The sequence below is a fragment of the Triturus cristatus genome, chromosome 8, assembly GCF_964204655.1.
Source record: "Triturus cristatus chromosome 8, aTriCri1.1, whole genome shotgun sequence".
Lineage (NCBI taxonomy): Eukaryota > Metazoa > Chordata > Amphibia > Caudata > Salamandridae > Triturus > Triturus cristatus.
This window is the reverse complement of record NC_140591.1, coordinates 927,886,790-927,914,049: the sequence shown is the minus strand read 5'-3', so window position 1 is coordinate 927,914,049 and position 27,260 is coordinate 927,886,790. Positions and strand designations below refer to the sequence as shown.

Sequence of the window (27,260 nt, the reverse complement as noted above, 5' to 3'; positions counted from 1 at the left end):
TTTCTTGGTTCAACGTAAAATTTACAAAAGATGATTACGTGCAAAGTGGACTGACCTGAGGAATCATCGCACGGACAGTGAGCCAGTTGTTTTGACCAATCGTTTGTCACTGGGAAGGTGATTAGACGATGAAAAACATTAAATCTGAATCTTGTCAGTAAAAATTTGTCGTAGCTACTCAGATTCAATGTCAAGTATGTCTCAATCGTATCTGTTGTTTGAATTAAAAGAGAGTGCTGTGCGGATGTTTTCTTTGCTTCTAGGGCCAGGCGTAAGTCAGCCAGATGGTTTAAGCAATCGTCTCGTAATTTCTTTCTGGGGAGCGTATATAGTTCCTGCGGGATAGAGTAAAAATGCTCGTATCCCAAGTCGTTGAGAATTTTTTTTGCATATGATAGCCATGTGATTTTTGTCCCGTGGTCTAAGTTCCTACAGTCAGTGATAAGTGTCTGCGTAAATTTAAGTTCAGGTGTGGTCCAGATGCGATGCCATAAAAGAACTGGCTGTATCCGAATCACATCTGTTATATACGAAAGGCCCAGTTCAGTGTGAATGGAATATGTGGAAGTAGACGGCGGGACGGCCAATAGGAATTTCAGAAAGCTATTCTCTGTTTTTTGGATCGGGTCCACTTGAGCGTTTCCCCAGATCCCTGCCCCATAAATTGCCGTACTGACACATCTAGAGTGGTAAATATCGAGCAGTTCTTTTGGTGATCTTTTTCCAAGCCTCCGTGCGAAGGCAGCCAAGGCCATAGTTGTTTTTTGGAATTGGAGCTTTCTGATCTCTATAGCCCTTTTCCAGGTACCTTTGTCGTCTATTATGACTCCCAAATATGGATAGATAGTTGTATTTTCTATTCTTGTTTTATTTAAGTAGATACCATTTCCCTTACAGATTTTTTTTCCTGAAGTCATGGTGAATGTTTTTTTTACGTTGATTTTTAGGTCCAATTCTGTCATGAACTTATTGTACCTGTCTAAGGAGCGTTGTAGTTCAAGAGGGGTACGGGCGATTATAACTGCATCGTCCGCATAAAGCAGAGCGGGGATCGGGCGTTTTTGAATTTGGGGAAGGTACTGGCAACCCTTCAGCATAGCTGCTTCTAGCCCGTTGGTGTATAGGGTGATAAGGAAAGGGGCGAGGACACATCCTTGCCTGACTCCCCGCTCTACCCTAAACGGAGATGTTAGCTGCCCCCCTAGACCGTATCTTACTTTTGCAGTTGCGTTGGAATAAATTTCTCTGATGTAATTGACCAGTTTGATGTCTGCCCCCATATCGGTCAGTATACTCCAGAGTTTATTATGTGCGACGCAGTCAAAGGCTGCGGAGAGGTCTTTGTATGCCATGCAAAGTCTGCCACCCTTAGCATGGACATACTTTCCTCTCAATAAGGTGAGGTTTAGGACCTGTTCGATGGTTCCTTGTCCCTCCCTAAAACCGTACTGGAGATCAGATATTATGTTATTTGTTTCTGCCCATCCTTGAAGGCGTTCCAGGAGAATTCTTCCTACTATTTTACCTAGCGAGTCCAGTAAGGATATCGGTCGGTAACATGTCGGGCTATTTCTGTTGCCCTTTTTGAAAATTGGGACAAGAATAGAATCCGACCAAGAGTTAGGTAGTCCCACCTTGCCCATTGCTTCTAGAACATTAAGCAGTAAGGGGGCCCAAAGGTCCATGTTTGATTTATAGAGGTCCACGGGGACCCCATCAGGGCCCGTTGATGAGTTATAGAGAAAGACACTTGTAAATGGAGTCAGTTTACTAAAATAAAATACTGAAGCTCTTTACTGATTCTAGATAGGGCATGCCCAATGACGGATGTCCAAACTGATAAAATAAATGGAAACGCTGCAGAATTCACATTTTAAAAGTGAAACTTTCTGTATAACATCATATGGTCTCATTTAAAGATTGGCAAACAGGTACTCCGTCACTAATGTGATGGACATCCCATCCACTTCTTTTCCAGTGCATTCAATATAAGGCAACCCCCAACCCCAAATAATATTCAACTTTCTTACAATCTGAATATCTCAAATATTTTTCTGCTAGTAAACACATATGAGGCAAGGTTTACAACAAAAACAATCTGATACCATTTAGTCCAGTAGATTTAATTTTTACTTTGGAGTAAACTATACTATTTGTTTATTTATAACATTTTTTACACTTATTTTTAGGCCACATGACATGGAAAGAATTGAACATTTGACACACCAGTATCACAATATAAAGGAAAAGGCTGTGACAGCAGAAATCATCAACACTCAAGTGGTCCATCAGAATTGCAAACAGTTCCAATCAGGACTCTGATCCATGTACAATTTTAAACAAATTCCACATCTGGGGCAGGCAGGACTAGATCGGAGGCCCACTCGATGCAGTCATGTCGGGGAAATGTAGGCCGAGTAGAGAAAATAGGTTTGGGCCAGCTGTAGACGTTTAAATATAGCACACTCTCGAGAGGCCATCATGGCATCTTGCCAATCCTCATCCCCCATGGGACCCAGCCAGCCTTCCCACCGGGTTCTGAGATGCTGTAGTGTACTGTGTGAATTGAAGATTAGAGTGCGGTAAATCTGGGAATTTCCGTCCCGGCCAAGATTGCCCATAAGGAGTTTGGCCTCAAGAGGATTAAACTCTGGTACAGTGCCAGGCACTGAGACATGAGTGCGGAGAGAATGCCAGAGTTGAAGATATTTATAGAATTGCATGTGTGCAAGTGTGTAGAGTGTTTGAAGATCTTGGAAGGATCGTATGTGCGTCCCGTACCAGATGCCCCCCAGTTGGGTGATACCGATGAGGTCTCAAGTCCTAGAGCCCTGAACCGATGCCACCTCCCTCAATCAAGTGCTGTGCCGGAGGGGTGTCTGTTGTGTAAGTTTGGCATCCCATTGCACACGCCGAAGCGCTGGTCTCCAGGCCAAGAACAACAGGATGGTCACCCGAGGTAAGGAAGTGGGAATTGGACAGCCATAGAGCAGAGCCTAAGGCAAGAAAAGACTAACAGGGACAACTCCAGATAATAGGCAGAGTTGGACTATCCCTCATTAAACCAGTCATGAATCACAAGAAGTTGAGAAACCAGGTAGTAAAGATAGAGATTGGTCATTTCCAGGCTACCATCATACGGGCCTTGTTGACAGTGCGTAAGAGCAAGACAGTGTCGGGATCTATGCAACAGAAACATTGTAGCAATCCTGTCCAGGGCATGAAACCACGTCCACGGCAGGTGGAGTGGAAAATTCTGAAAGATGTACAGGAACCGTCAAAGAATCAAGATTTTGTATAGAGCTATATGCCCCAGAACATTTAGAGGGAGGGATTGCAACCTAATAAGGTCAGTTTTGGCCCTTCAGGCTAAGGATTATAAATTAAGATCCTATGTAAGTTCTGTAAAGAGTCCCAGATACCTAAGTATTTAAAGCTAAGTCGATGTACAGGGATGCTCATCTGCCAATCAAATCAGTCTCTAGAGAGGGCTATGGGGACTAATATATACTTAGAAGGATTAGTCCTCAGACCAGAGACCTCAAAACATCGCAATGTATGAATTCCCCAAGGGACACTCATAGTATGGTCTGCAAAATATAAAAGGACGTCATCCACATACAGAACAATTCGGTCCTCCTGGTCGGCACTCCACGGCCATCTGCAAAACTGGCCGGTTATCTGAAGTAATTGGGCCAGTGACTCGATGGTGAGGGCTGAGAGGAGTGGGGATAAGCGACAATCCAGGTGGGTCCCACGCCCTATGAGGAAAAAGGGGAGAAAGTACCACGTTGATCTCAGGCAGTGGGACTGGAATAAAGGGTGCCAACCATGCCACGCAATTGAGGTCTAATACTGACCGGGGTTACTACCAATTGGTGGTAACCCCAGTCCAATGTGTTGAAGGCCTTTTTAAAATCAATAAAAAGTAAAGTGAGATCATGTGACAAATGATGACGGTGAGCCAAGGCCACATGGAGCCGTCGGAGACAGTGTCTTATGCTGCGGGTCATCATAAAGCTAGCATTGATCCGGGTGAATACATGTACCAAGGAGGTGCTTGAGAAAGGTGGCCAGCATAGTGGCAAAAATGTTAACTTCACTGTTAAGGAGAGATATCGGACAGCAGTTCGAACAGGAGGTAGAGGGAGGTGGTGTCTTGGAGATTACCACTGTTGTGGCTTTATCCAGTCCTGGAGGAAAGGCATCTGTCTGACAAACTTCCTTATAAAAGGCCAAAAGGTGGGAGAGTAGCATCTCATGGAACGCTGTATAGTATTCCATCGGAAAATCACCTGGTCCAGGGGTTTCCATGGTGCCAGACAACGCATCTCCGACCTCCTCTGCCATAAAAGGTTTGTCAAGCATACAGGCTTCAGCAAGGGACCGGTGAGGTAGAGGGATTGCGTCAAGCAAGTGACTGGAGAGCTCAGAGTCTCTCCCGGCAGGGGCCATGTACAAAGTTTCGGAATAGAGGGCAAATGCCTGTACAACCTAGGGGAGAGAAATCACTATTTATCAATATCAGGCATGAAGTTGCATTCATAAGATGAAGTCACTTTGTCACCTAGGTTCTACATAGGTGCTCAAATGGCTTTGTGGCCTTCCTGAATGACACCTTTAATGACCTGGCTGAACTGCATTGACTTCTGGGGAAACAGATAGGGATGTGACTTTTTAAAAGTCTTTTGGCATCTCTATGTTTTTGTAATTAAAATACTTTGATGTGTAATGAGCCTGGAAAATGTTCCACTTGTTACAGCACCTACACCTGCATTAAATGTTTGATTCAAATATTCTGTTTTTACTCAAAACTTAATAAACAATGACTCTGAAATAACTTTGTGAATTAGACCCATAAAGTAATATTCACAAGATTGCCACCTTAGAACTCATGCTGAATAGTATACAGCATAAATACTTTTCAGAGACATTCGTCACCGTCAGAAGTCTAGGTTGACATAAAGTGGGACAACTGCAAAGGTGTCCTCAAAGAGTGCTGTTATTATGTGACATGCTAGAATATATTTGTCTGTGAAGGACGTGACCTTTTCTCCACTAAGGTAGAGCTGAAAGAAGGTAAAGGGAGCATAAATTCAATCTGCAAAGTGTCTAACCATAGATCACATTTCAGAAGAAACTTAACTTTTTGTGAAGATTAGAAGCAGTACTGCACATTAACACGAAGCCCTACTGGCTGCAAAGTGGAATAACTTTGCATCTTTGACTTTGCTGGCAGTTTGACCCCCACTAGGGTACTTCCACGCTGCTGAAAAAATTGTATCCGAAAAAATATGTAAACATCAGAAAGAATATGAGAAATAAGTTTCAAAAAGATTTATGAGAGTTACATTGTTTCTGATCCGAAGATAGTAGTTCCCCATACCAAGAATGTTTTATCTTTGAGCTTACTTTGTCAGTCAGAAATCGATCAAGGTAATTTCCAAAACAACGCATACACTAACGCTACCACTATTTTCCTTAAACTGTAGCAGCCCATATAAGTGAAAGGGACAAGATGTTTATGAGCTGAATTTGAGAAATTGAGTTGTTGGTTGACTTGGGTGTAAGTCCTTGTCAAGCAGCAACCACAATCCTTGTCAGGGTGAGGCACAAGTCAATCCTAAATTAACCTGTGCTCAACCCTCTGGTAGCTTCGCACAGAGCAGTCAGGCTTAACTCAGAGACAATTTTGAAAGCATTTGTGCAACACTCCAAACTGTAATACAGTGAACACACTACATAAACATGATCCTACAATGTTAGAAACATTGAGTAAATTTTAATAAATACAACAAGACCGAAACAACAAAAACCCAATCAGTAGAAATCAAGTTATGATTTTAAAAAAACATTAGGTAAAATAGCACCAAAAAACACAAAGTGACAACTCTGGATATCTACTCACATTGGACCGAGCAAAGTCACACTTTCAGGCTGAACGCAATGGAGCGCAGGTTGAATGCAGTCACCAGGTTAGGTCCACTAAAGTTTACCTTCTCAAGTTTGTGCCAAGTTGCCAGTTCACATTGAAGAGGAATGTGAGGAGCAGAGAGAGCTGCGCAGGAGGCAGTCGGCGTAGCATGGAGAGTCAGTCAGCATCGAGGGCAGACATTACTGGACGTTTGCATTGACTGTCCCCTCGAGTGGTCAATGCTGGAGCATGAAGAGTCGGGTTGATGGAGCTTCACACTAAATCGCTGTGTGAGCTGTGAGGTCTCGGTGTCAACGGGCCCATATGAAGTCGTGAATTGCTCAAAAGCTTGACTTCAGCTCACTGAGCCACACCTAGGGTCCAGGGCCTGAGAGGCACCACTTGGGGGTCCTGAACTCACTGCAGCTGGGACCAGGGGCTGGTGCAAGATTTTATGGGGGCCTTTTGTGTCCCTGGGGCTCAGATCAGGCGGCCAGCTGACTATTCCTTGGAGTCACTCTGGGAGCCCTGGGTTTTAGGTTAAGTTGTAGGTCCAGTTCTTCCTCCTCATGCAAGAGGGCAGCAGGCAGCTAGTCAGCACAGCAGAGCAGCAATTCCATCAGAGCAGCAGTCCAGCAGAGTGGCAGTCCTTTCAGCAGCACAGGTGTCAGTTTTCCTAGTAGAGTATCCACAGTTCTAGAAGTTTACTGAAAAGATGCTGTCTGAAGTCCAGTAGTCTGAAGTCCAGTATTTATACCCAGCTGTGGCATTAAAGTGGGGAGAAGCATCTAGAGGCATCACATGGAAGTGCACAGCTGCCCTGCCGGCCCTGATTTCAGACTAACTACAGGGGCTATGTAGCCCTTTGTGTGGAGAAAGGACAGAGCCTTTTTAAGTGTCAGTGAGGCTGGGCCCAGCTCCTCCTCCCCGACAGTTATTGCCCATTCAGTAACACCTAAGCTCTCCCTTATGCGTATCAGTCCATGAGGATTAGACAAAGCCCAACTGTCAACTACACCCAGTCGTGTGAGCCAGAGAGAGGCTGCAGGCACCAAAAGGCTAAGGCAAGAAAAAGCAAACCTTCAAAAAGTAGCATTTTCAAAATTGTAATTTAAAATCTGACTTCACCATAAATTCGAATTTTAAATTACAATATGAAAGACACCAAAGATAGAATGGGTACCTAGTCCCATTCGGAAATTCAACTTAAAAACAGTAATACTGTAACTCCAATGTTATGTGAGAGAGGTGGGCTTTGCAGTTGTAAAAAACAAAAAAAAGAATTTTTCTCTACCAGGACACACAAAACTCTAAAGTACATGTCCTACCTTATAGATACATTGCACCTTCACCTCTGCGCTGTCCAGGGCCTAACCTAGGGGTGACTTACATGTTTTAAAAGGAAGGTTTGGGCTTTGGAAAAGGTTTTCTTTGCCATGTCGAAATGGCAGTTTAAAACTGCAAACATCCAGGCCTAATGGCAGGCCTGAGACTTGTTTCAAGTGCTAGTTAACTGGGTGGCACAATTAGTTCTGCAGGCCCACTATTAGCATTTAATTATCAGGCCCTGGGCACAGGCAGTGCCACTTTACTAGTGTCTTGCAAGTAAATTAAATATGCCAATTTGGTATAAGCTAATGCAATCATGTTTTAAGGATAGAGAGCAGAAGCACTTTAGCACTGGTTAGCAGTGGTAAAGTGTGTACTGTCTTAAAGCCAACAAAAAAGAATTGAAGAAAAAAAATAGGAGGAGGAAGGCAAAAGGTTTGGAGATGACCAGGCAGAAAAAGCCAAGCCCAACACCGACTATTTTGTTTTAAAGTTGAAACAGAATAAAAGCTCAAATACACCTAGAGTTTCACCAAACTAACTTGAACATACAATATAGTTAAACAGTTAACAAAGTCAAGATCAAACATAAAGTGTGACACTAAATCATGAATAGAAAACTGATGTTGGCAAGAATTAACCAGTGATGGCAAGTAATTCGAGCAGGAGGTGCACATGCAGGCCACACATGGACAAACATATACTAACCAATCTACATCCACATTCACTCACGCTCATGCATTCACAAGCGAGTACACATACACCCACCATTCACAAGCATATGCACACACCAAACATTTTAAAAAATGTACGGGCCACAGCAGTGATCTTGGGTGGAGGCAGGGAAGCCTCACTGGTTCCTGGAGGATTGGGTTGCCATCTCCTCTTATTGGCAGACCCTGCTTTGAGTCAGCCAATGAGAGGAAGCAGCAGTCCCTTACTTGTTACGGGGTGGGAAGGGGGTCAGTGAGACTGCTGACTCCTTCCAGCTCTGTGACAAGCATCCCTGGTGGACAGCCGGTCTTGGGCACTTCAGGGATTAAAACTGAAGAGCCCAAGCCTGAGTCTATCAGTGACACTCCCTCTCATCCTGAGAGGGAGGACCTCCAAGCACTTTGCCAGGCTGAGGAGGTCACGCCGACAGGGCTGTGAAATTTTCAGTGTGGCAATTTTTATTTCAGGCAGCCACGTGCCTCCGCATCAAGCCCCTGTCTGCCTGACCTGAACAAAAAGAGTACCTGTTAGGTTGACCTTTGCTCAGCCAGACAGATGCTCTTCATGTCTGCTAAAAGGTGGGGGGTGGTGGCTTCTCTGTTCTTAGGGTTGGCAGCTGCTGAGATTAACACTGGATATTTCAAATATTCAGTGGCAAACTTTAAGTTAGATAAAAGAGGAGAAATCTCACAAGCAAATGATCTTGTTCTGCATCTGCAGGCTGGCACAGAATGGCCTGTCCCTGTTTTGGAATACTCTGCACTGTTGAAGGATCATCCACTGACTGTAATGTTTAATGAGTTAGTTCATGAGCTCCAGACCAGGAGCATAACACAGGCCCCTGCAACACAGGTGGGACCCCAACCTATCAGGAGGTCCGCACTACTTCAAGAGGGGCCACATTAAGGCTAAGAATACCCATGAGATACTGGAGACTTGGGCCCCTCATCCCATTCTGCACTGCGAGCCCATCATTTTGTGTTATGTCACAGCTCCAGGCATTACAGCTCAGAAGCACAATGGCAACCCCAGGCTCTGTTTCTTCAGCTTTGCTGTATGCATTTGCCAACTTGTAGTTATTGAGTCGATGCGCACTAAAACAAAAGTTTTGCCTTATTAGCATAGAGAAGTTTAAGATAGTTTGCATTTTACCACAATGACCAACATTGCTCCAAAAGAGACAACGAATATGTAAACGATGCCCAGCTACCTTCCTTGTATGTAAATAACTCTCATGACCATATGCTGGAAATCTGCATCTTGAACTATGGTTGGACACTCAAAGTGAGAAACACAAGTGTAATGGAAATCAAGGGAAGGAACTTTCTACTTCACTGATTGTGCTTTGCTTATCACTGTTCTTATTTCCACAAGGAAGCAGATCCGCCTAACGGAAGGGAAGCTGGGTGCAAAGGACAATGATTTTGTTGTGTTCAAAATCATGCAAGTGACAATCACAGATCCATGAGCTGTAAATGAAAAAAAGAAAAGTTGGATTGCTAAAGGTAACTCTGAAGAGCTGTCTATACATATTCTCTACTCAAAAAGGATTTTCTTCTAAGTGCTACTGATTTTAAATGTAAAACAAAACTCACAAACTGGATACAAAATTAACTGCTTCCTTGGAAAAAATGAAGAGCAATCAAATTACCTTCCCGCTTCTTGTAAACTTCCCCTTTTTGAAAGCCACTTTGGTTTATTGTGCTTTCCTATGCACAAAGGTCATCAATATCTATTTAGATTCAAAGACACAAACCATGGGGCATTTCAGCAACAACTGGCGATAACTATCGCTAAGCGCACTTAGCGCTAGGATAATTATCGCCGGCTAGCGTGGATTTTTATCGCTGAGATAGCGTGCTATTAGCAACGCTTATCTCAAAAGCGATAAAAATTCTAGCGCTAACTGCCAAACGTGAGATTATTGCTGGAAACCCAGCGATAATCCCACGAAGTTTGGCGATAGCTTGCTGATAGGGCCTCACATACTTAGCCATGATATCCACCTTACATAGGATATCATGGCTAAGTCAGTTTCAAACCAGGCGTAAGGAAAGTAGTGATAACAGAGGTTATCGCTACTTTTCTTGTCGCTATGCTGCTTTGCGTAAGGCTTGATAATAGGAGAAATGTCGCTTAGCGACATTTCTCCCGTTATCCTGGGGAGGAACTCCCACTTTGCATCTCATTAGAGATGCAAAGATGGGCGTTAGGAATTCAGGCGCTAAGGCAAGGTTTCACGCGATAGCGTGACCTTGCTAATATAGCGATAAAATTATCGCTGCTTTTCGGCCGAAAACGACCGCAAAAGCGGCGATAATTTTACATCGCCGCCTTGTAGATATGCCCCCATATTACTTTCCGAAAACTTCCAATATTCTATCTAAAAAAGAAAGTCACAACCGTCATCACTGTCCCTTCCCTCCTCTTTACCTTCATGGGTCTCTGACAAACTGAAAATCTCACGACAAATGCTAAAGTGCTCCTCCTCGAACCCCCACCTTCAGTCATGAGCGATACATGAGCCATTCCTTCTCTGGACCACTACAAGATTATGGGACTCTCTCCCAAGAGCCTCCACCTGACCACATGTCATGTCACCCCAAAGCTTTTCTCTTTGAATGACACCTGGCCTAACCCGCTCCCACACCCTCACGCCCCAACCTCAACCAGCACAAACAATTGTTGTCGAGCTGGTGCACCGCATGGTGAGGCTAACCTGGTGTTCTCTCCACCTTTAATGCCACGTGTACATTTTCTATTTCTTATTGATACTTTCTGCTTTATTGTACGGCGCTTTGATGCCTACAGGTCAGGTCACTGCTATATGAATTCACAAAAATAAACAAATAAAACTGTCATGGAAATTACAACGGATAGACCCAAGCTGATTTTGAAGCACTGCTTTCAGTTCATTGCAATTATGAGTTACAATATTATAAAATAAGTGTGGAACACATGAGATGCCCCAAGCTGCAGACCGGTATTCTGTTTTCTGCAGCCTCGTGCTGTTGTTTAGTACTCACCAGGTATGCCCACAGGCATTCCAACTGCTGCGGGGTACTGCTGCTGCCACCAAAGGAAACCTCTATGTTGATTTTCTTGTTAGCATTTGTTTATAGCTTTGCACATTCCGTGGTGTAACAGAAACTGGAAAAAAGAGCCGAGTCAAGTGCATGCAGGGCAAACAGGCCACCATTGCACGCCAAGGAAAGAGAATAAAGCAAAGCTGTCCATGTCCAAGTCCATCTGAGTGCTGCCATGAACCAGAAGATTAAAACGCTAACGCGGTTACGTTGGCTGTGCAACGCAAGCGCCCCTCCCTCTCAGGAATGGTTTCTCCCGCTCAATGTCAATCTACCTGATTAAGTTCTCTTCTAATCAGTAACCTTAGTTTCCCCAGCAGTAGTTTATCTCCTGCATAATACAAAGAACGACAATATCAAACAAACAGCGTGGAGGGATTACCAGCCGGAGTGCAGCACATTAATGTTAGATCGTTACTTCGGTCTTCCTGCATCTAGACGGCATTACTCTATATTCACTGATATATTAATGAGGCTGCGTGTGAGAGAGCGCGCGGGCGAAGGAGCGACGAGAGCTAGGATTGTTCTGGCTCATTCTGTTGCTTCGCCTTTGCAACACACACTTGAAATCCCTCACCTCCCACAGCTGCGCAGTGGCATACAGATTAACCCGGGAAGCTCGACACTGGCCGTTCACTTTGGTATTTACTTTAAGCTGTTTGCCTTTTTCTACGTGCAATCAGTACCTTAGCATGTTTAGTACGTGTTAACATTGCCTACAGTGGTCTCTGCGTTGAACGCATAATGGACTTTAGTTACTGTACACACTAACCGCGGGCGGCATATATATTCAAGGAGGGGGAGTTCCTACAACAGCAGTTTCCTTTATCTAAGCTTAAAAGTTTACTCTTTGCGGGAACCACTATCAAGCTGCGAGGGATTAAAAATGGCAGGGATTCTGTGTTTATTATTTGATTATATACTCTTGAATAGTCGTTGTGGCAAGGTTCATAATATCTGACTGACTCATTACTAGACATTTAGGGGCAGATTTATGTTGCACTTGCGCCACTTTTGCGCCGCCGTTGCGTCACTTTTGTGACGCGGCAGCGGCGCAAATCCTGCGCCATGGTGCGGGGTATTTACAACGTGACGCATCTGGGAGATGCGTCACGTTGTAAAGCCCTGCGCCACATGTAGGCGTTCCAGGGCAGGTGGGGGCGTTCCGGCACAGGAACGCCTCCTAAAAGTGGCTGAGTGAAATCTACAAGATTTCACTCAGTCACTTTTAGGCCCATGCTGCGTCAAAACCCTGCGCCTGCTTGAAGCAGGCGTAAGGATTGACGCAGCGTTGTACAGATAGGGCCCCCCAGAACATTGCTGGAGCTGCGTCGCGCTTGCGACGCAACTCCAGCAATGCGCCACTTTTACGGCACAGATGCGTCACGCATCTGTGCCGTTTTTGCCCCATGGTGCGCCGCATTATAAATGCGGCGCATCCATGGTGGCGCAGCTGTGGCGCATAATAATTGGCGCATCCCTGCTGATATGCAGGGATGCGCCAGTTAACATAAATCTGCCCCCTAGTGGCAGATCTATATTGGAGATGCGCCACTTTTACGCCGCCATTGCATCACTTTTGTGACGCAGCGGCGGTGTAAACCCTGCGCCACGTTGCGCCATATTTACATCGTGACGCATCTATGGAGATGCGTCACGATGTAAAGCCCTGCGCCACGTAAAACCTGCGTCAGGTTTCACGTGGGCGTGTCGACAGAGGGGGGGGCGTTCCGTCGCAGGCTTGACGCACCATGTTAGGGATAGGGTAGGTTGGAACAGTGCTGGAGTTGTGTCGCGCTTGCGACGCAACTGAAGCACTGCGCCAACCTTACGCCATCGGATGCGTCACGCATCTGTTTATTCCTGCGCCATGATGCGCCGCATTGCAAATGCGGCGCATCATGTGTGGCGCAAGGGTAAACTTGCGTGACGCATCATTCCTGGCGCATCCTTGCTGATTTGCAGGGATGCGCCAGGAAACAAAAATCTGCCCCTTAATGTATAGCTCTCGCCCCATGAGAGTGGTATCTAGTTATGTTACAAAATCCTGTATCACAAGGGTAAAAACTCAGGAAAACAGGTTTTTACACATTCTTTTAAATTGTAAATGAGCATTACGTATGGGAATACTGCATTCAAGAGGTTGTAATGTATATGGAAACAATATTATGCATTTCTTTGCAGTCCTATGTCTATTATGGCTAACACATCAGTGGATTTCTTCCTTCTAACAGATCAACCATTTTTAGCTGTACAACGAAACATGACACAGTGCATACTAAAGCTCTGACATAGAATGTAATTTATGTAACACACATATTGACAAGGGTAGGATGCAGGAGAATGCCTTCTTGGGGCGTACACCAAAAGTAAGTTCTTGGGGCCCGCAGGAAGTGCAACCAGCTACTGCATTTTTATATAACCGAAATTTACAGGGACGTAATCGGAAATAGCATTAAAAACAACGTAGAAATTCACTGAAAAAAACAAAGGTTACAGGGACATTATAGTTAGAAAATAGAATTTAAAAAATCTTAGAAATTCACTGAAATTACCAAAGATTACAGGGAAGTTACAGTTAGGTTTGAATTTTACATACACACAACTTTAGAAATTCAGCAGTGATAGTTACCTGAGCTAACTATATCTTACACCCCCGCAATAAACTTCTTATGATATTACATCACTCATGACATGGTCAGTGACATCACTGATGACATCTTAAATGGCATGACTGAAGACATCACTGATGACATGATCCAGTGAGTGTGTGTTTTGTAAACGTTTCTGACACTGAAAGATGTATACTGAGCTACTGCATTAGTTAAATTACTATTAATTCTGTCCTACTGAGTGTTTGTGCTTCTAACATATATTATCTGAACTGTAATGCAATTTTTAAAGTGGGTGTACTTGTTATGAGTGAACTAGCCTCTGTACTGACATGTGCCTTGCTGATGTTTGTGCATGGTAGCGCTTTGTGAAAGTCTAAGCTGTTCATTGACACTTCACGCTACAGTAAGGCTCAGTATAATTGTGTTTTAGGACATAATGATCACTTTGCTTAGACCTCTCTCCTTTGTGAAGAATAAGTGTAGTAATAGTTTGCAATAAATTAATCTCTTCACTAAGACATCTCTCTATGGTGTTGGCTCAGTGTAGTAGTGGTTTGCAACAGACTGACCTCTCTGCTGACCTCTTTCTCTGGTATGAAAAATCATTTTACTAGTGGTTTGTGACACAGTGGCCTGTCCACTAAAACCTCTCTAATGGGTGTGTGTTATAGTGGTTTGTGTAAAACTGACATCTGCACTAAAACGTCTTTCCAGGTTGATGAATGGTGTTTTTTGGGGTTGTGTAATAACCTGTACGGTTAGATGTCTTACTTTGGTCATTAGTGTTTAGAGTAGTAGTCAATAACTGATGAATTCCATTCCCAACTAAAAGCATGCATTCAATACTAAAACAACAACACATTTTATATAAACATATGCTATTGCAATTTCTATAAGTATAGCACTGCCTGTGTGTGGGTATGTGAGTGGCTGTGTAAGTGACTGTTTGGGTGTGTAAGTGGCTATAAGGGTGTGCGAGTGGGTGTTTGAGTGACTGGGTGTGTAAGTGGCTGTGGGAGGGGCTGTGTGGGTGTGCGACTGGCTTTATGGGTCTGTGAGTGAGTGTGTGAGTAGCTGTATGGGTGTGCGAGTGGTTGTGTAAGTGCACAAGTGTGTGTATAAGTGACTGTGTGGGTCTGTGAGTGGTTTTGTAGGTCTGTGATTGGGATTGTTAGTTATTTTGTGGATCTGTGAGTGGGGTTGTGAGTGGTTGTGTGGGTGTGTAAGTGGATGAGTAAGTGGGTGTGTGAGTACATGTGTGAGTGGCTGTCAGAGTCTGTTAGTGGGTGTGTGAGTGGCTGTATGGGTGTGTGAGTGGGTATGTGAGTGGTTGTGTGTGTGAGTGGGTGTGTAAGTTCATGTGTGAGTGGTATTGTGGGTCTGTGAGTGGGTGTGTGAGTGGCTGTATGAGTGAAGGAGTGGGTGTGTGAGTGGTTGTGTGGGTGTATAAGTGGGTGTGAGTGGGAATGTGAGTGGTTTTGTAGGTCTGTGAGTGAGTATACGAATGGCAGTATGGGTGTGTGTTTTTGTGGGCATGTGAATAGGTGTGTAGGTGTGTGAGTAGGTGTGTGGATCGGTGAGGGGGTGTATGTGTGTTTTTAATTTGTGCCTGTACCTGCAGATCAGCTGCAGAGCACACAGGTGTTGCGCTGAGCACCTCTGTGGATCCACAGACCCTCACACTTAAAAAGAAACATTTTTGGACAATTGCTTGCCCATGAGGGGTTCCTCACAGACCCCTCCATCAGTCCCATGGGGTCAGGGTAGATTTACCCTGACCCCTACTATCCCTTTTAAATTGAGTCCTGATGCACAAAATAGTGGCCACAACTTTCCTTTCAGGTTGCGGCCAGCCAATCACCCCATTGCAGTTGGCACGTGGCTGTACGAATCCGGCACAGTGGATCTGGGACGGATCTGCATCTCTAGATATACATAAATCTTTTTACTTTAATAACTCCAAAACTACTGAACAGATTTACACCAGGATACCAAATATCTACATTTCTGCCAAATTTGGTTTAATTCCGTTGAGTGGTACCAGCTGTAGTCGTGTTTAAACTCCCAATGGGAAATTGCATGGGGACCCCCCCTCTTTTTCTCAGCCCCTGCTTGATTGATCACCTTAAAACTTTCCAGACAAGCCCCTCAATAGGTAAATGTCCAATGGAACAAAATACTAATGCCTCTCACTAGCTCTCTCTCAAATTCTCTCTTTTTCTATTATCACCCATTTTCAAGCTATCTCCTCTTATCCCTCTCCATTCTCGCCACCTCCAGTCTCCACCTCCTTTTTAACCCTACCTCCTGTTTGTATCCTTTCTACCCCTGTCTTTTACAATGTGGCTAAAGATGGATCTGAAAAACTCATGATCCGAGAGCTCAGACAGGTCTCCTGGCAATCAAGGATGACATGTAAAAGTAAAAGAAGTAACAACTCTAATTTTCCTCAAGTATTGGCAGTTACTAACTCAAAAATAATAAAACCAGCATTTATAGTTCATTATTGTACCAAAATAATGAATAGCATTCTTTGTTATGATAAGACTACAAATGCTTTCAAAGGATTTCTACTTACCTAATGCTTCCTTGCCACATTCACTATCAATTTTCCCTACAGGATATTTTACTTCTGCTCTATGATGAGGCAGAACTAGCTAAAGGCATAAGCACATATCAATATGGGTTCAAGGGAGTCACACATAAAAAGTGAAACTAGCTAATTAAAACATTATAAAAATTAGATCTTGCAAGGGAGCTAATCGATGTCTCTTGGAGGTTTTAAATATTTTTAAATAGTCTAAATATGTGCTCACATTCTTCATCACTATGATATCCATTTTTTCCAGAGAGTTCAACTGGTCTATGCTTTGTTGTACATATATGTGTATGTTAATATGATAATGTGTACTCTTTTATTCAACTATCTAACCCATCATAAAAACCTGGAAGTATAGGATATGCTATTGTAGCTAGGTAGGAAAAAACACACTGCTCTTATTCCAAAGAGCTTTGTAATGCTTGATTGACAATTGGTAGGGCAAATTAAAACATGGCAAGGGTTACAGAGTACTATAATCGGGCACTATGACTGAGAATTAACCCTCCTTATTTCAGCATCCTGTAAAATTGTGAGATTATCTCTGATCAAGCATGGCATAGAGACATTTTCTTTTCATGCTGCTCTGATTCAAACACTTTAAGCTGATTCTTATTTTCCACTAAGTAAATTAAGCCTGCAAGCAAAAAGCATACCTATATTTTACTAGAGGGTTTTGTAATAATGAATAATGATTTTTAGAACACTGTTGTTGGAGGTTTGTAAATACAGTAAATCAAATACCTGACTATAGCATAGTTCAAAATACTTAATTCGTCTAACTCGTGCTATGATTTAGAATACACCAATGGAATCACAGAATACTTGGGTTTCCAAGTGAATCTGACCAAGAGACATGTAGCACAAGTAGCTGTAAACTGAGAATCTTCGAGTAATGTGATTTATGTTTTAGTGTTTTATTAGATATTCATTGAAAGCACACAGACAGATATCATCTCAAAGTCGGTAATAGGAATGATAAAAAAACTCTTTCCCTGAAGTTCCCTTCCCCCATCAACACACCCCGACCCCATCCCGCCCTCCCTTTATATAGGTTCATCTGGAGCATGGGTACTCACAAACATTTTCCTAGGGGCCAAAAGCTTGGTCTGTGATTGATGCCAGTGGGGTGGCTGTCAGGCGAAGAGGCTTGGGGGGATAAGTGGTAAGGTGGGTATAGGTGAAGTGAAGGATATATATCTAGTGGCTGAATTGAACAAGGTGAAACCAGAAAACCTGGGATTAATCCAGTTTTTCCCTGCTTTATCATATTGTGTGATCCTAGGCAATTGTTTAATTTCAATTTCCTTCCTTTATAGTCATTATCACATATACTGGGACCTCAAAATAATTGATTCCAGGATGTGCGCTCTACAAACCTTCTCTTGTGTTTGATTTAATAAACTATAATGGTGTTCATGTCTAATAGGACCTAAGGCACCCAACGAGTGCACATAACAACTGACATGGACATGCCTCTTTAGTTCACTATTGGTGTTATTGTCAGTATAGGGGTAAGAATTAATATTTCTAAACTCATGTTTGAAACCCATCATTTTTAAATCAATACTTTTCAATGCCCTGATTTAACCAATTATACCAACTTGAAAAGGTTCTGCATGTTAATTAAATACACTTTTTGAATAGATGGTCACATTTTTACACTTTTGCTGCAAGATGTTTTTAAAAATGAAGTGTTTTAAATTTAAGTGTAGGACTCCCTAATTACTTTCTTTCTTTAACACTCATTAACCTTGAAATAAATGATTGGCTGTCTATTTCACAATTTTTTTTTCTTAGTGCTGAGTCCCGTAAACAGCAGCCTAGTGCTCCTGTTGACCAGAGGGCCGCATATAAAGGTCAAGGGGGCTGCATGCGGCACTTGTGTGGCACTTAAAGTATGAATGATCTGAAGTAAATTGGCTGCCTCTGTTTTCCCTGTAGATGGGGATTGAGAGCAGCATCATCCTACTCTGGTCCAAGTTTTACATAGCGCGAATAAGACGCACCTGGGTTTCAGAGCACTGTTCAAACATCAAACAAGTTAAACATACAAATGCAAAAAGGAACAAGCAAGAAACAGTATAGATACAATGTAAAAAATGACGTAGTAGATTCAGGATCCAGAGGAAAATAGTCAAGCTGAGTGACTTCAGATCTCCTGTTGAAGGTATCTATTCAGCAACCGCAGTTTTACTTCTTTTTTTAAGGAGGTAGTCGAAGGGTCTGATCTGGTTTCAGGAGGCAGTGCATTCCATATTCTTGGGACAAGACCAGAAAAGAAGCGGTTGTAAGTTTTCTTTTTGTTGAATCTCTGTGGCTTCAACAATAGAGAGTTAGCACTTCTTTGCGTGTGACTCCCATCCAACAGTTCGAGTTTTTTTGCCAGATAGACGAGAGTGTTATGAGTTCACTAAAGCAAGCTGTAGATTTTTGCAAACCCCGCCTCCTCCACATACACAATGAGCTTGCAAGTCTGTTGTGGTTCATTGTGACATGGAGTGAAACACAAAAAAGAGCTCTTTGGTCTGGAAAGGCACACCATGCTGCCTCTGTACTGAGCATGACTACTGTCTGCTTGCAGTGCTGTAGCCAGTAGACAATTTAGGTAGTGATTCCATTTAAGGTATCAAAGCAGCACTTGTTACCTACCAGTCTAAAGAAGAATCATCTACTGGTATCTCCCACCTTTTTGTGAATTGGTCTGCCTGCCACTCACATGTAGGGACTTTGCTCATCTGTAGGGGCCATGGATGTTGTAGGTGAACACCTTTCTGCATGTATAGCGGATGAATGTTTGGAGCATATGTGATACATGTGGCCATAGCCACATTGGAATCCATTTTGTATTTGCTACTTACCTTAGAGCGAGCCCAGACTGCAAATGTGAAATGCAGCGTTCTTCTAGGACAATGTAGAGATAATTTGCACTGGATCAGACCTTTGATTTGGGAGGAAAGAAGACAAAAGGCTCCCTATTTGAAGCTGGGGAATTTTCCTCTGCTATTTCGTTTGACAATTATTGACTGAAAGAGCTACACTTCACACAATAGTAGGTTGTCAAGTGAGACAGCCTTCTTTTATTTTGAGCCTACGATTTCGGTCTACCCTGCCTGTAGACATCCAGAATAACCCCACCTTCTGCAAACACCTGATGACAAAATCTTTGGCTGGACTAGTCTGAGTGGAATAAACAAAAGGGACACATGTGCTCAGAACAGGTCTCAGATCTGATTGTTAGAATGCCCAAATATTATATGCAATTGGAAAGATGATGAAGCAGAAACTTTCAACCAGTGTGCCAAGATTTCTTTACTAAAACCAGGGTCTCCACACCAGTGCTGGTGAGAATTTTGTGCTTTAGGGTTGGGATATTCACCACCACCAACTCACAATGTCAGGTTTGGGACTTGAAGCCTGGAATCATTGATCAAGACAGCCAAGAGGGGCTGCCTTGACCATGCTTTGCGAGAAAGAGCTCACTGACTGTTCAGGTGTGGTTTTGGAGGTGGCCTTGCACAAGGGAGACACCACTCAGAAGAAGTGCAGCCTTGAATGGAGCCTATGCAGGATGGAACAAAGACATCCGCTGTGCACCAGAGAAGAACCTTCACTGCTCTGGTCAGGCCTAGTTTCCTCAAACTGACTACGCAGAATGCACAGATTGTATAACGCAGGGATAAAGAGTACTGAGGAACTCACCGCTGTGTAAGTTCTGCTAAAAAACCTGAGTGCCCCATAGCCATGAGACTCTAAAAGAAATCTAACTGCACTCTACAGTACTCACAAAAGGTATGCAGGATGGGAACTGCATTGACAAAGGAGCCTGCATCAGGATCTAAGTACTGACTAGGATGGACACCCAGCTTACTTTAGTGGTGGATTTAGTGTCTGAACTCAAAGAAAATCCCCAGCATCTAATGAGTTTTGAACACTGACTCCACAGCCGCCTCCTCGTGATGATGCTGCCTCCGTCCACATGAACAATGCAGCAATGCTGTAGATACTGATCACACTCTAGTTGGCTGAGCTGAGGTGATGTCTCTGCTCACTGTGCTCTGGGGGACATATGTCTCACAGTCCAGCTTACTCACCATAACCACACAGATGGGTAGAGTGAGCCCCATACTAATAGGGAGGGAAGAATCACCAGATTTAATCGATGACCTTTCTGGTCACCATGGAAAGCTTCCTCAACCCCTATCTTTTACCAGAGGGGAATACCTTGACACTAATTGGAAACCTGTAGCAGAAGGAGCACTTTATGAGGTTTTCAATGTGAAAAGCCTAGGTTATATCCCTTCATAATCACTAAAAAGTATTAGTAATAAACAGTTTAATTTGTTACTTCTGAAACCATTATGCAAGTATTATGTTATGTGTTGTTAGAAATGGGGTCTCTAATTGGCAGCCAGTATGCACCCTATACAAGTAGGGCCCCTTGGATAGAAATCGGAGCCCAGGGATGATGCGTCAAAATTCCAGATGCGCTGTATCAAATTCACACCCACGAAGCAGGTTCTGTGTGAGAGTTGGAGCAGTGCGTCATGGACTTCGGTGATGCAGTGCTCAAAACGCACGCTTTTTCTGATGCACTGCGATGGAAAGCTGGGGTCTGCAGTGAAAGCTGTGATTTATTAACCAATCGGGGACCACTCTCCGGTGCTGGCAGCGGTGATGCGTCAAAGTTTTTACCAATGGGTTGATAAAAACAAACGCTGGGAGTCGATGCTTGAACTTTCTCCTTCAGTTCACCAGATTCTACTTCCAATGGCCCTGGAACTGGATTTTGCACCACTTGTCAAGTCAGGACTCTTAGTAGAAGAACTCAGATACTGGTAGGTATAGTCTTTGATGGTCGTGAGACTTCTTATTAGGAGGCAAGTATACATAAGCCCTTGGAGAACTTTGGAAGCAGGCTACAGAAAGCAAAGTCCAGTCCTTTTGCTCCCAGGATAGAAGTAGCAAGCAGCAGACCAGCACAGCAAAGCAACAGGGTATCAGTTCCTCCTACAGCACCGGATGTATGACATTAGAATGCATTGTGTTGCAATGAATGCCTATACAATACATGCGCTACAACGCGAATGCCATTACCACGTTTACCTTTTACCACAAATATGCATTTACCATGCATACCTTTGCAATGAATTTCTTTATAAAAGCATGCATGTTGAGGACATATTCATGCTAAATGTTTTCCCTGACCCCTGTTCCAAGTCCGGTACCTAGCGCACCTGTCCTTTTATTTTCAAAAAAAGCACCACTCCCCTGTACCGCTGCGCCATCCCCATACCACACCCTTCTAACAAATACCCCTTCCTCTGCAACCCTAAAAACGGAATCCTGCATGACTTCCTTTACCCCCTTCCCCCCCTACCCCAGACCTTCTTCCAGCTACCCTGTCCCTGAGCCCTAGAAACAGACCCCTACCCCTGGCCACCCTGGCCCCAGCCCGTCTAAAAACAACCCCTCCCTTGCCCTGAGCCCTAAAAGGGGGCCTTTTAACAAATACCCCCGAACCCTAAAAATTTACATCTGCGTGACTCCCTGCCTCCCACCCACTGGCCCTTCTTCACCTACCCCACCCCTGTGCCCTCAAAGTGGACCCCTACCCTCACCTCTGCAGCCCCCAGTCCATCTAAAAACAACCACTCCCCTGACCTAAAGAAATTAAGCCATAAATACATTAAATACAAACACATTAATTTAAAACCCCTCTTAGTTCTCCATGACGCCACCTCTCCAGCTCTTCTGAGACTTGACACACATTGCAAAGAAGAAGCACAAGGTTCCATTTACTCTAACAATGCAGATAGACCACCCTTGCCACACACATACTGTTTCCACATATAGCTTTACAACATAAAGGCATGCATGTTAAAGGCTGTGTGTGATAACGGTGCATGCATTGTAATGCATGCATGGTTAAGTATATGCAGGGAAACAGCCACGTTGTAATAGGTGTTTTCTACAACATCCAGCTCTTCTTCCTGGCAGAATGTCCTTTAGTCCAGAAGTGTTCTGATTTGAGACAACCAGAGGTCCAATACTTATACCCCTTTCTGCCTTTGTAGTAGGGAAACTTCAAAGAAAAGTCTTTGTAGTGCACAATACCATGCCTACCCGGGCTGGAGACAGCTTTGTGTGAAGACAGGAACAGCCCTATACAGGTGTCAGTAACAACTCCTGCCACCACTGTAAGTCAGGATGGCCCATCAGCCGGGCGATGGAACATCAGGCACACCTCAGCTCACTTTGTGGGACTGTCTAGAGTAAATAAAAAAGAGACCAACTGTCAACCTAACCAATACGTGCAGTGGCAGGTCTGAGACACCTTTGAAAGGCTGCTTGTGTGGGTGGAATAATCAGTGCTGCAGGACCACTAGCAGCATTTGCTTTACAGGTCCTGGGCACACACAATGCACTGTACTAGGGACTTAGTAGTAAATCAAATAAGCCAAACATGTAAACACCGATCCATAAACACAATTTACAGTAGGAGCACTTGCACTTCAACACTGAACAGCAGTGAGAAAGTGCGCAGAGGCATTAAACCAGCAAAACGTAGTCCAACATACCATTGATAACAGGAGGCCAGAGAGCAAAAAATTGTGGAAACAAGCCAAAAGATGCCAGGTCTAACACAGAGTAATATGACATTCCTGGATGACCCTTAAGCTTTACTGGTATCATTTTGGTACTTGCAGAATTGATTTTCCTGTACAGGTTATGCCCCAAACCAATATGTCACTGGTCTCTGTAGGCCAAATGGAAGCGAAGCTGTACCCCTAGGCAGTCCTCTCCATAGGTGTATAATGGAGTGTCACTGCAGACAAGACAGTAAACCACACTGACTTTCCCTATGAGAGTACACTAACATTATGAGGCCTACCCCCAGAGCAATACCCAATCCTGCAGAGTCCCCTCTGCACCGTGTCACAGAGGCCTTATCTTAAAAGACACACACTGGTGGTAAACATGCAAAGTCCATTTACTGTAAGGTTACCGAAGGTGAGTTACTGGTTGCGAGGCTCACCTACAGAAAAAGGTCAGAAACCAGTTAGTCAAAAAGCAAAACATTTAAGCAGATTTGATAGTCAGAACCCATTTCCTTACAATTTTCAATTCACATCAGAATTTGCTTTGGAAAGTCGATCCCAATACAACCCTATGCACTGGGTTTACGTCACTCTTTTAACTCAATCTGAGTCAAAATTTTTAGTAAATTTCACACTGTGTTTATTAAATATTGCCCACACTCTCTAAAGGAACGCTGGTTGCATGAAGTTTGTAATGTTTACAACAAATGCCAGGTTTCAATCATTAACTCGAGTCCTCAATAGGGGTGGGCGGAATTTGCGAAATCCACTTTCGCAAATTATCGCGAAAATGTTAAAAATTATCGCAAGCACACGTAAATATCGCGAAGATGCGGAAGTTTTTTTCCCGCATGTTCGCGAGATTTTCTGTATGGTTGCGGCTCGCCAACTTACCCATGTGGTTGCTCGCGGGCGCGGCCATCTTGTTTTCAGTTGTCTGGCGGTGCATGATCGCGAGAAGAAAGACGTGATCGCGCGACTCATGAAGTCACTGCGGGCGCGAACTGTCGCGAGACAGCGCAAATGGCTAAAAACAATACAACATCTCATGGAGAACGCGACCGGATCAAGAAAACTTGTCGGCGAACGCAGGGATTCAGGTAAGGCGATCGCGCGCGCGCGAGAATGTATTATTTTACAGCGCGAGCAAGAACCAAATTATCGCTAAGCTGCGGAATGCGGAAATTTTGACATTTTCGCACTTTCCGCGAACGCGAAGCTGTCAAATTATCGCAATTTCCGCGAACGGAACGAAATTTTCGCCCAGGCCTAGTCCTCACGAAGCACCGGCGAAACAATAACAGGTTGATTGTATGGTTTATTGGGAGAATTTGCTTGCAGATGCGCAGCATTTAGGAGGGAAGCTTCGACAATACTCTACAATAACATGACATAACATATGATGTCCCAATTATTACTAGTTGCCAGAGTTGATAATCAGTATCAATGGAAACGTCACACCTTTCAGAGACTAATGTGACATACTCCTCAGCTGCCTATGCCATACTCCTCACCTACCTACTAACATAAGAAGAATGCCGGTTGATTAAAAGAAGGCAAAGCAAGGGTTTCTTGGAGAGCAAGGTCTATACAATTATGTTTTGAAAATATGAATATTATCTTCACAGTTTAAAGCCATATCTTGAAGAGATTGCATGTTAACAGTGATGTCATGCCTCAACACTTTCAAAGCACGTTCATTCACTCTTGCTAGTGAATGGCTGTCATTTGGTGAAGGTAACAAAAGAACTATTAAGAGATGTCAGCTACATTTTAAGAATTCTTTTTAATTTTCCTCGTGTTAATAGCGAGCTTGACAAATACAGATTGTTAAAGACTATGAAGATCGATACACACATTCAATTATCATACATTCTGTTTTTTTAGTTGCTTAAAACGTTTGGGATAAAGAAATTTCCTGATAAGTCTTGCCCAGCATTATCACATTCCATTGAAATATTTGGTGTGTAAAAACCATTTAGATTTGTAAAAATGCCACCTATAATTACTGATACTTGGCCTCGGTTGCAGCTCTCACAACCAAGATCTTAGTGTGTAGAGGAGCAAGAGACAGATATTGGTGTCCTACCAAGATCATTGACCTCAAAGCCAAGCAATAATCATAGGTATTGTCCCTACCCTTTTAATGCACGCACTCTTACTACTAGGACCAGGTATAGCAAATAGCTAGTGTTACTAAACATTTCTGCAGATAGTAATGCTACAGTGTTAATACCAATTGCAATCTATCAAATGATTTGATATCCCCCAGGAAATTATACACATATTTGATGTGCTTATGATGCTTAATTCTTTCCACATTTCCAACATTCTTTTCTCTCTATGGAAATCATAACTTTTGTAACATTGTTCCAGGTACCACGTAGTGGAGTCCTCCAATTACCTTCAAATGCACAATAGCAGCACTCTAGGGAAGTTTGTCACTGTGTACCGTCATGTGGTGTGTATCGGAATGGAGCATTTATTGCATATTGGTTTCATCAGATTAGCACAATTTTTCTGCTATTCCTCTAGTCTCGTTGAAGAGTATTTTACTATGTCCATTGTAGAAGTGTACAGTGATATATATTATACACTCCTTGGCAACTCCAATTAAGCAATTACGATACAGCTGTCTATTTTCTGGTTGTGATAAGATTTGTGGACCTTCTATCTGTTAGAGGAATACAATCCTTCTAAACATAGATTTTCTTTGGGGAATATTCTTGAGTCATGTTAGACCTGACATCCTTTGCGTGGTGTTCCCCCAAACATTTCTGCTTTCACTCCCTTACTTTGCTGAACTTATTTTCCTTGTCATTAGGACTCTGTGCAATTTACCTCTGCTAAAGTGCTTGTGCTCTCTTCTTTAAAGATAATAAAACTGGTCAACACCTAATTGTCACATCTAACTTACTTGTAAGACCCTAGTATATGGTATTGCATGTATAAAGGGTCTGCAAATTAAATGCTACTAGTGAGCATCAACACTCATTGTGCCACCCACTAAAGTAGCCCTGCAAAACGTGTCTCAGGCATGCAACTGCAGCCTGTAGTGAAGATTTAAATTGTCATTTCAGCTTAGCAAAACCATCCTTTTGCCAGGCATAAAACCTTTCTTTTTAATACATATAAGTCACCCCTAAGGTAGGCCCTACAGGCTCATGTGACAATTCAGATGTTATTTAATTGAAGGAAATGCAAACTGAAGTTTTACACGTCCTGGCAGTGAAAACTCCTAAATTCGTTTTCCAATGCTGTAAGGCTACCTCTCCCATAGACAAAACGTATTTACATTATTTCAATTAATAAGTGCTAACTTTATATTGAAAGCAGATTGAGATATGCTGTTTACACTCAAAATATTTGTAATTTAAATTCCTCTTTAATGCCAAAATCAGATTGTAAGTTACAATTTTAAAAATGCTACTCATAGAAAATGTTCCTGCCCCAAACCAGCCATGCCTTTCTGTCCTTGTCCTGGGTCACATGACTGTAAATGATGCTGGTGCTGTTGGTTGTATATTGCTTCAAGACATTAAGACAAAGGAAGATTAGGTGTGAGGTAGAGAGTCTTCTGGACAGGATGGCTAGGGAGAAGCTGTACCTTGTCGTGATTGCGTTTCAGTGGGCTCTTTCTGCCTCACACACAAAGGAACCTGAAAACAAACCTGCCTTTGTCTTGGTCACCCTAGATAGTTTGGAGTCAGGACCAAGGCCAGGGAAAGAACTGACCAGAACCAGTTCTGATGGTAGGTCACAGAGTTCCCCACAAAAAGGCTGGCACCAGGTCTAAAAATGGGACCTTCAGAACCTCTTGTACTTATGCACCATTCAGAAAAAGGACTGCCCTGCTGTTTGAGGAAGAGGGACTGCACTGCTGACTGAAGAAGGAACATTGGACCGACTTGCCTTGAACTCAGGCTACCCATGTGACACCAAGGGTCAGTTGGCTGACCTCCTGTGTAAAAGCAGGGACACACCAAGATACCAGAGGCCTCAATACAACTGCTCGGCTGACTAGCCCAAACTGGACCTGACTGGAGTTGCCTGAGCCCTGCTCCTGACCTTTGTTGCAGTGAATCCTGATCTCAAAAGGTGCCCCCTTGACTGGCATCCGTGAAAGCTCCTCCTCAGGAAAAGGTGAAAATCCTAAAATTTGAGCTCCTCATGACTGCAAAGGCCAAAAATTGACTGACCGCAATCACTGCGAGAGCGAAGTTCTGGTGGACCTGCTTTTCGCATCGACTGTCCACAACAACCAGCAATACGAGACCTGCTCTTATAGCTGACAGCCACCATCCGCAATGAGCAACCAAAATGAAGCTCCAGTGACAACCAGCTCTTCGTGCTAGTGCAACAACCGTCTTCAGAGCTCAACCTCTTCCTCATGCCGGAAGA

At 43.4% G+C, this 27,260-nt stretch overlaps 1 protein-coding gene across 14 annotated transcripts in view; it reads right to left on the bottom strand.

Annotated features, from left to right (window-relative positions):
- DMD (dystrophin) overlaps positions 1-27,260 on the bottom strand; it is a 7,596,173-nt gene that overhangs the window by 6,942,062 nt on the left and 626,851 nt on the right. The window contains exon 1 of one of the 14 annotated variants that reach the window (XM_085622453.1): positions 10,984-11,088. The exons of the other annotated variants lie outside the window; for them this stretch is intronic. Within the exon in view, the coding sequence (XP_085478579.1) occupies positions 10,984-11,002 (19 nt within the window). The 5' untranslated portion in view covers positions 11,003-11,088. Of the gene's footprint in view, positions 1-10,983; positions 11,089-27,260 lie in introns of those variants that run through there. 14 annotated transcript variants of the gene reach the window in all.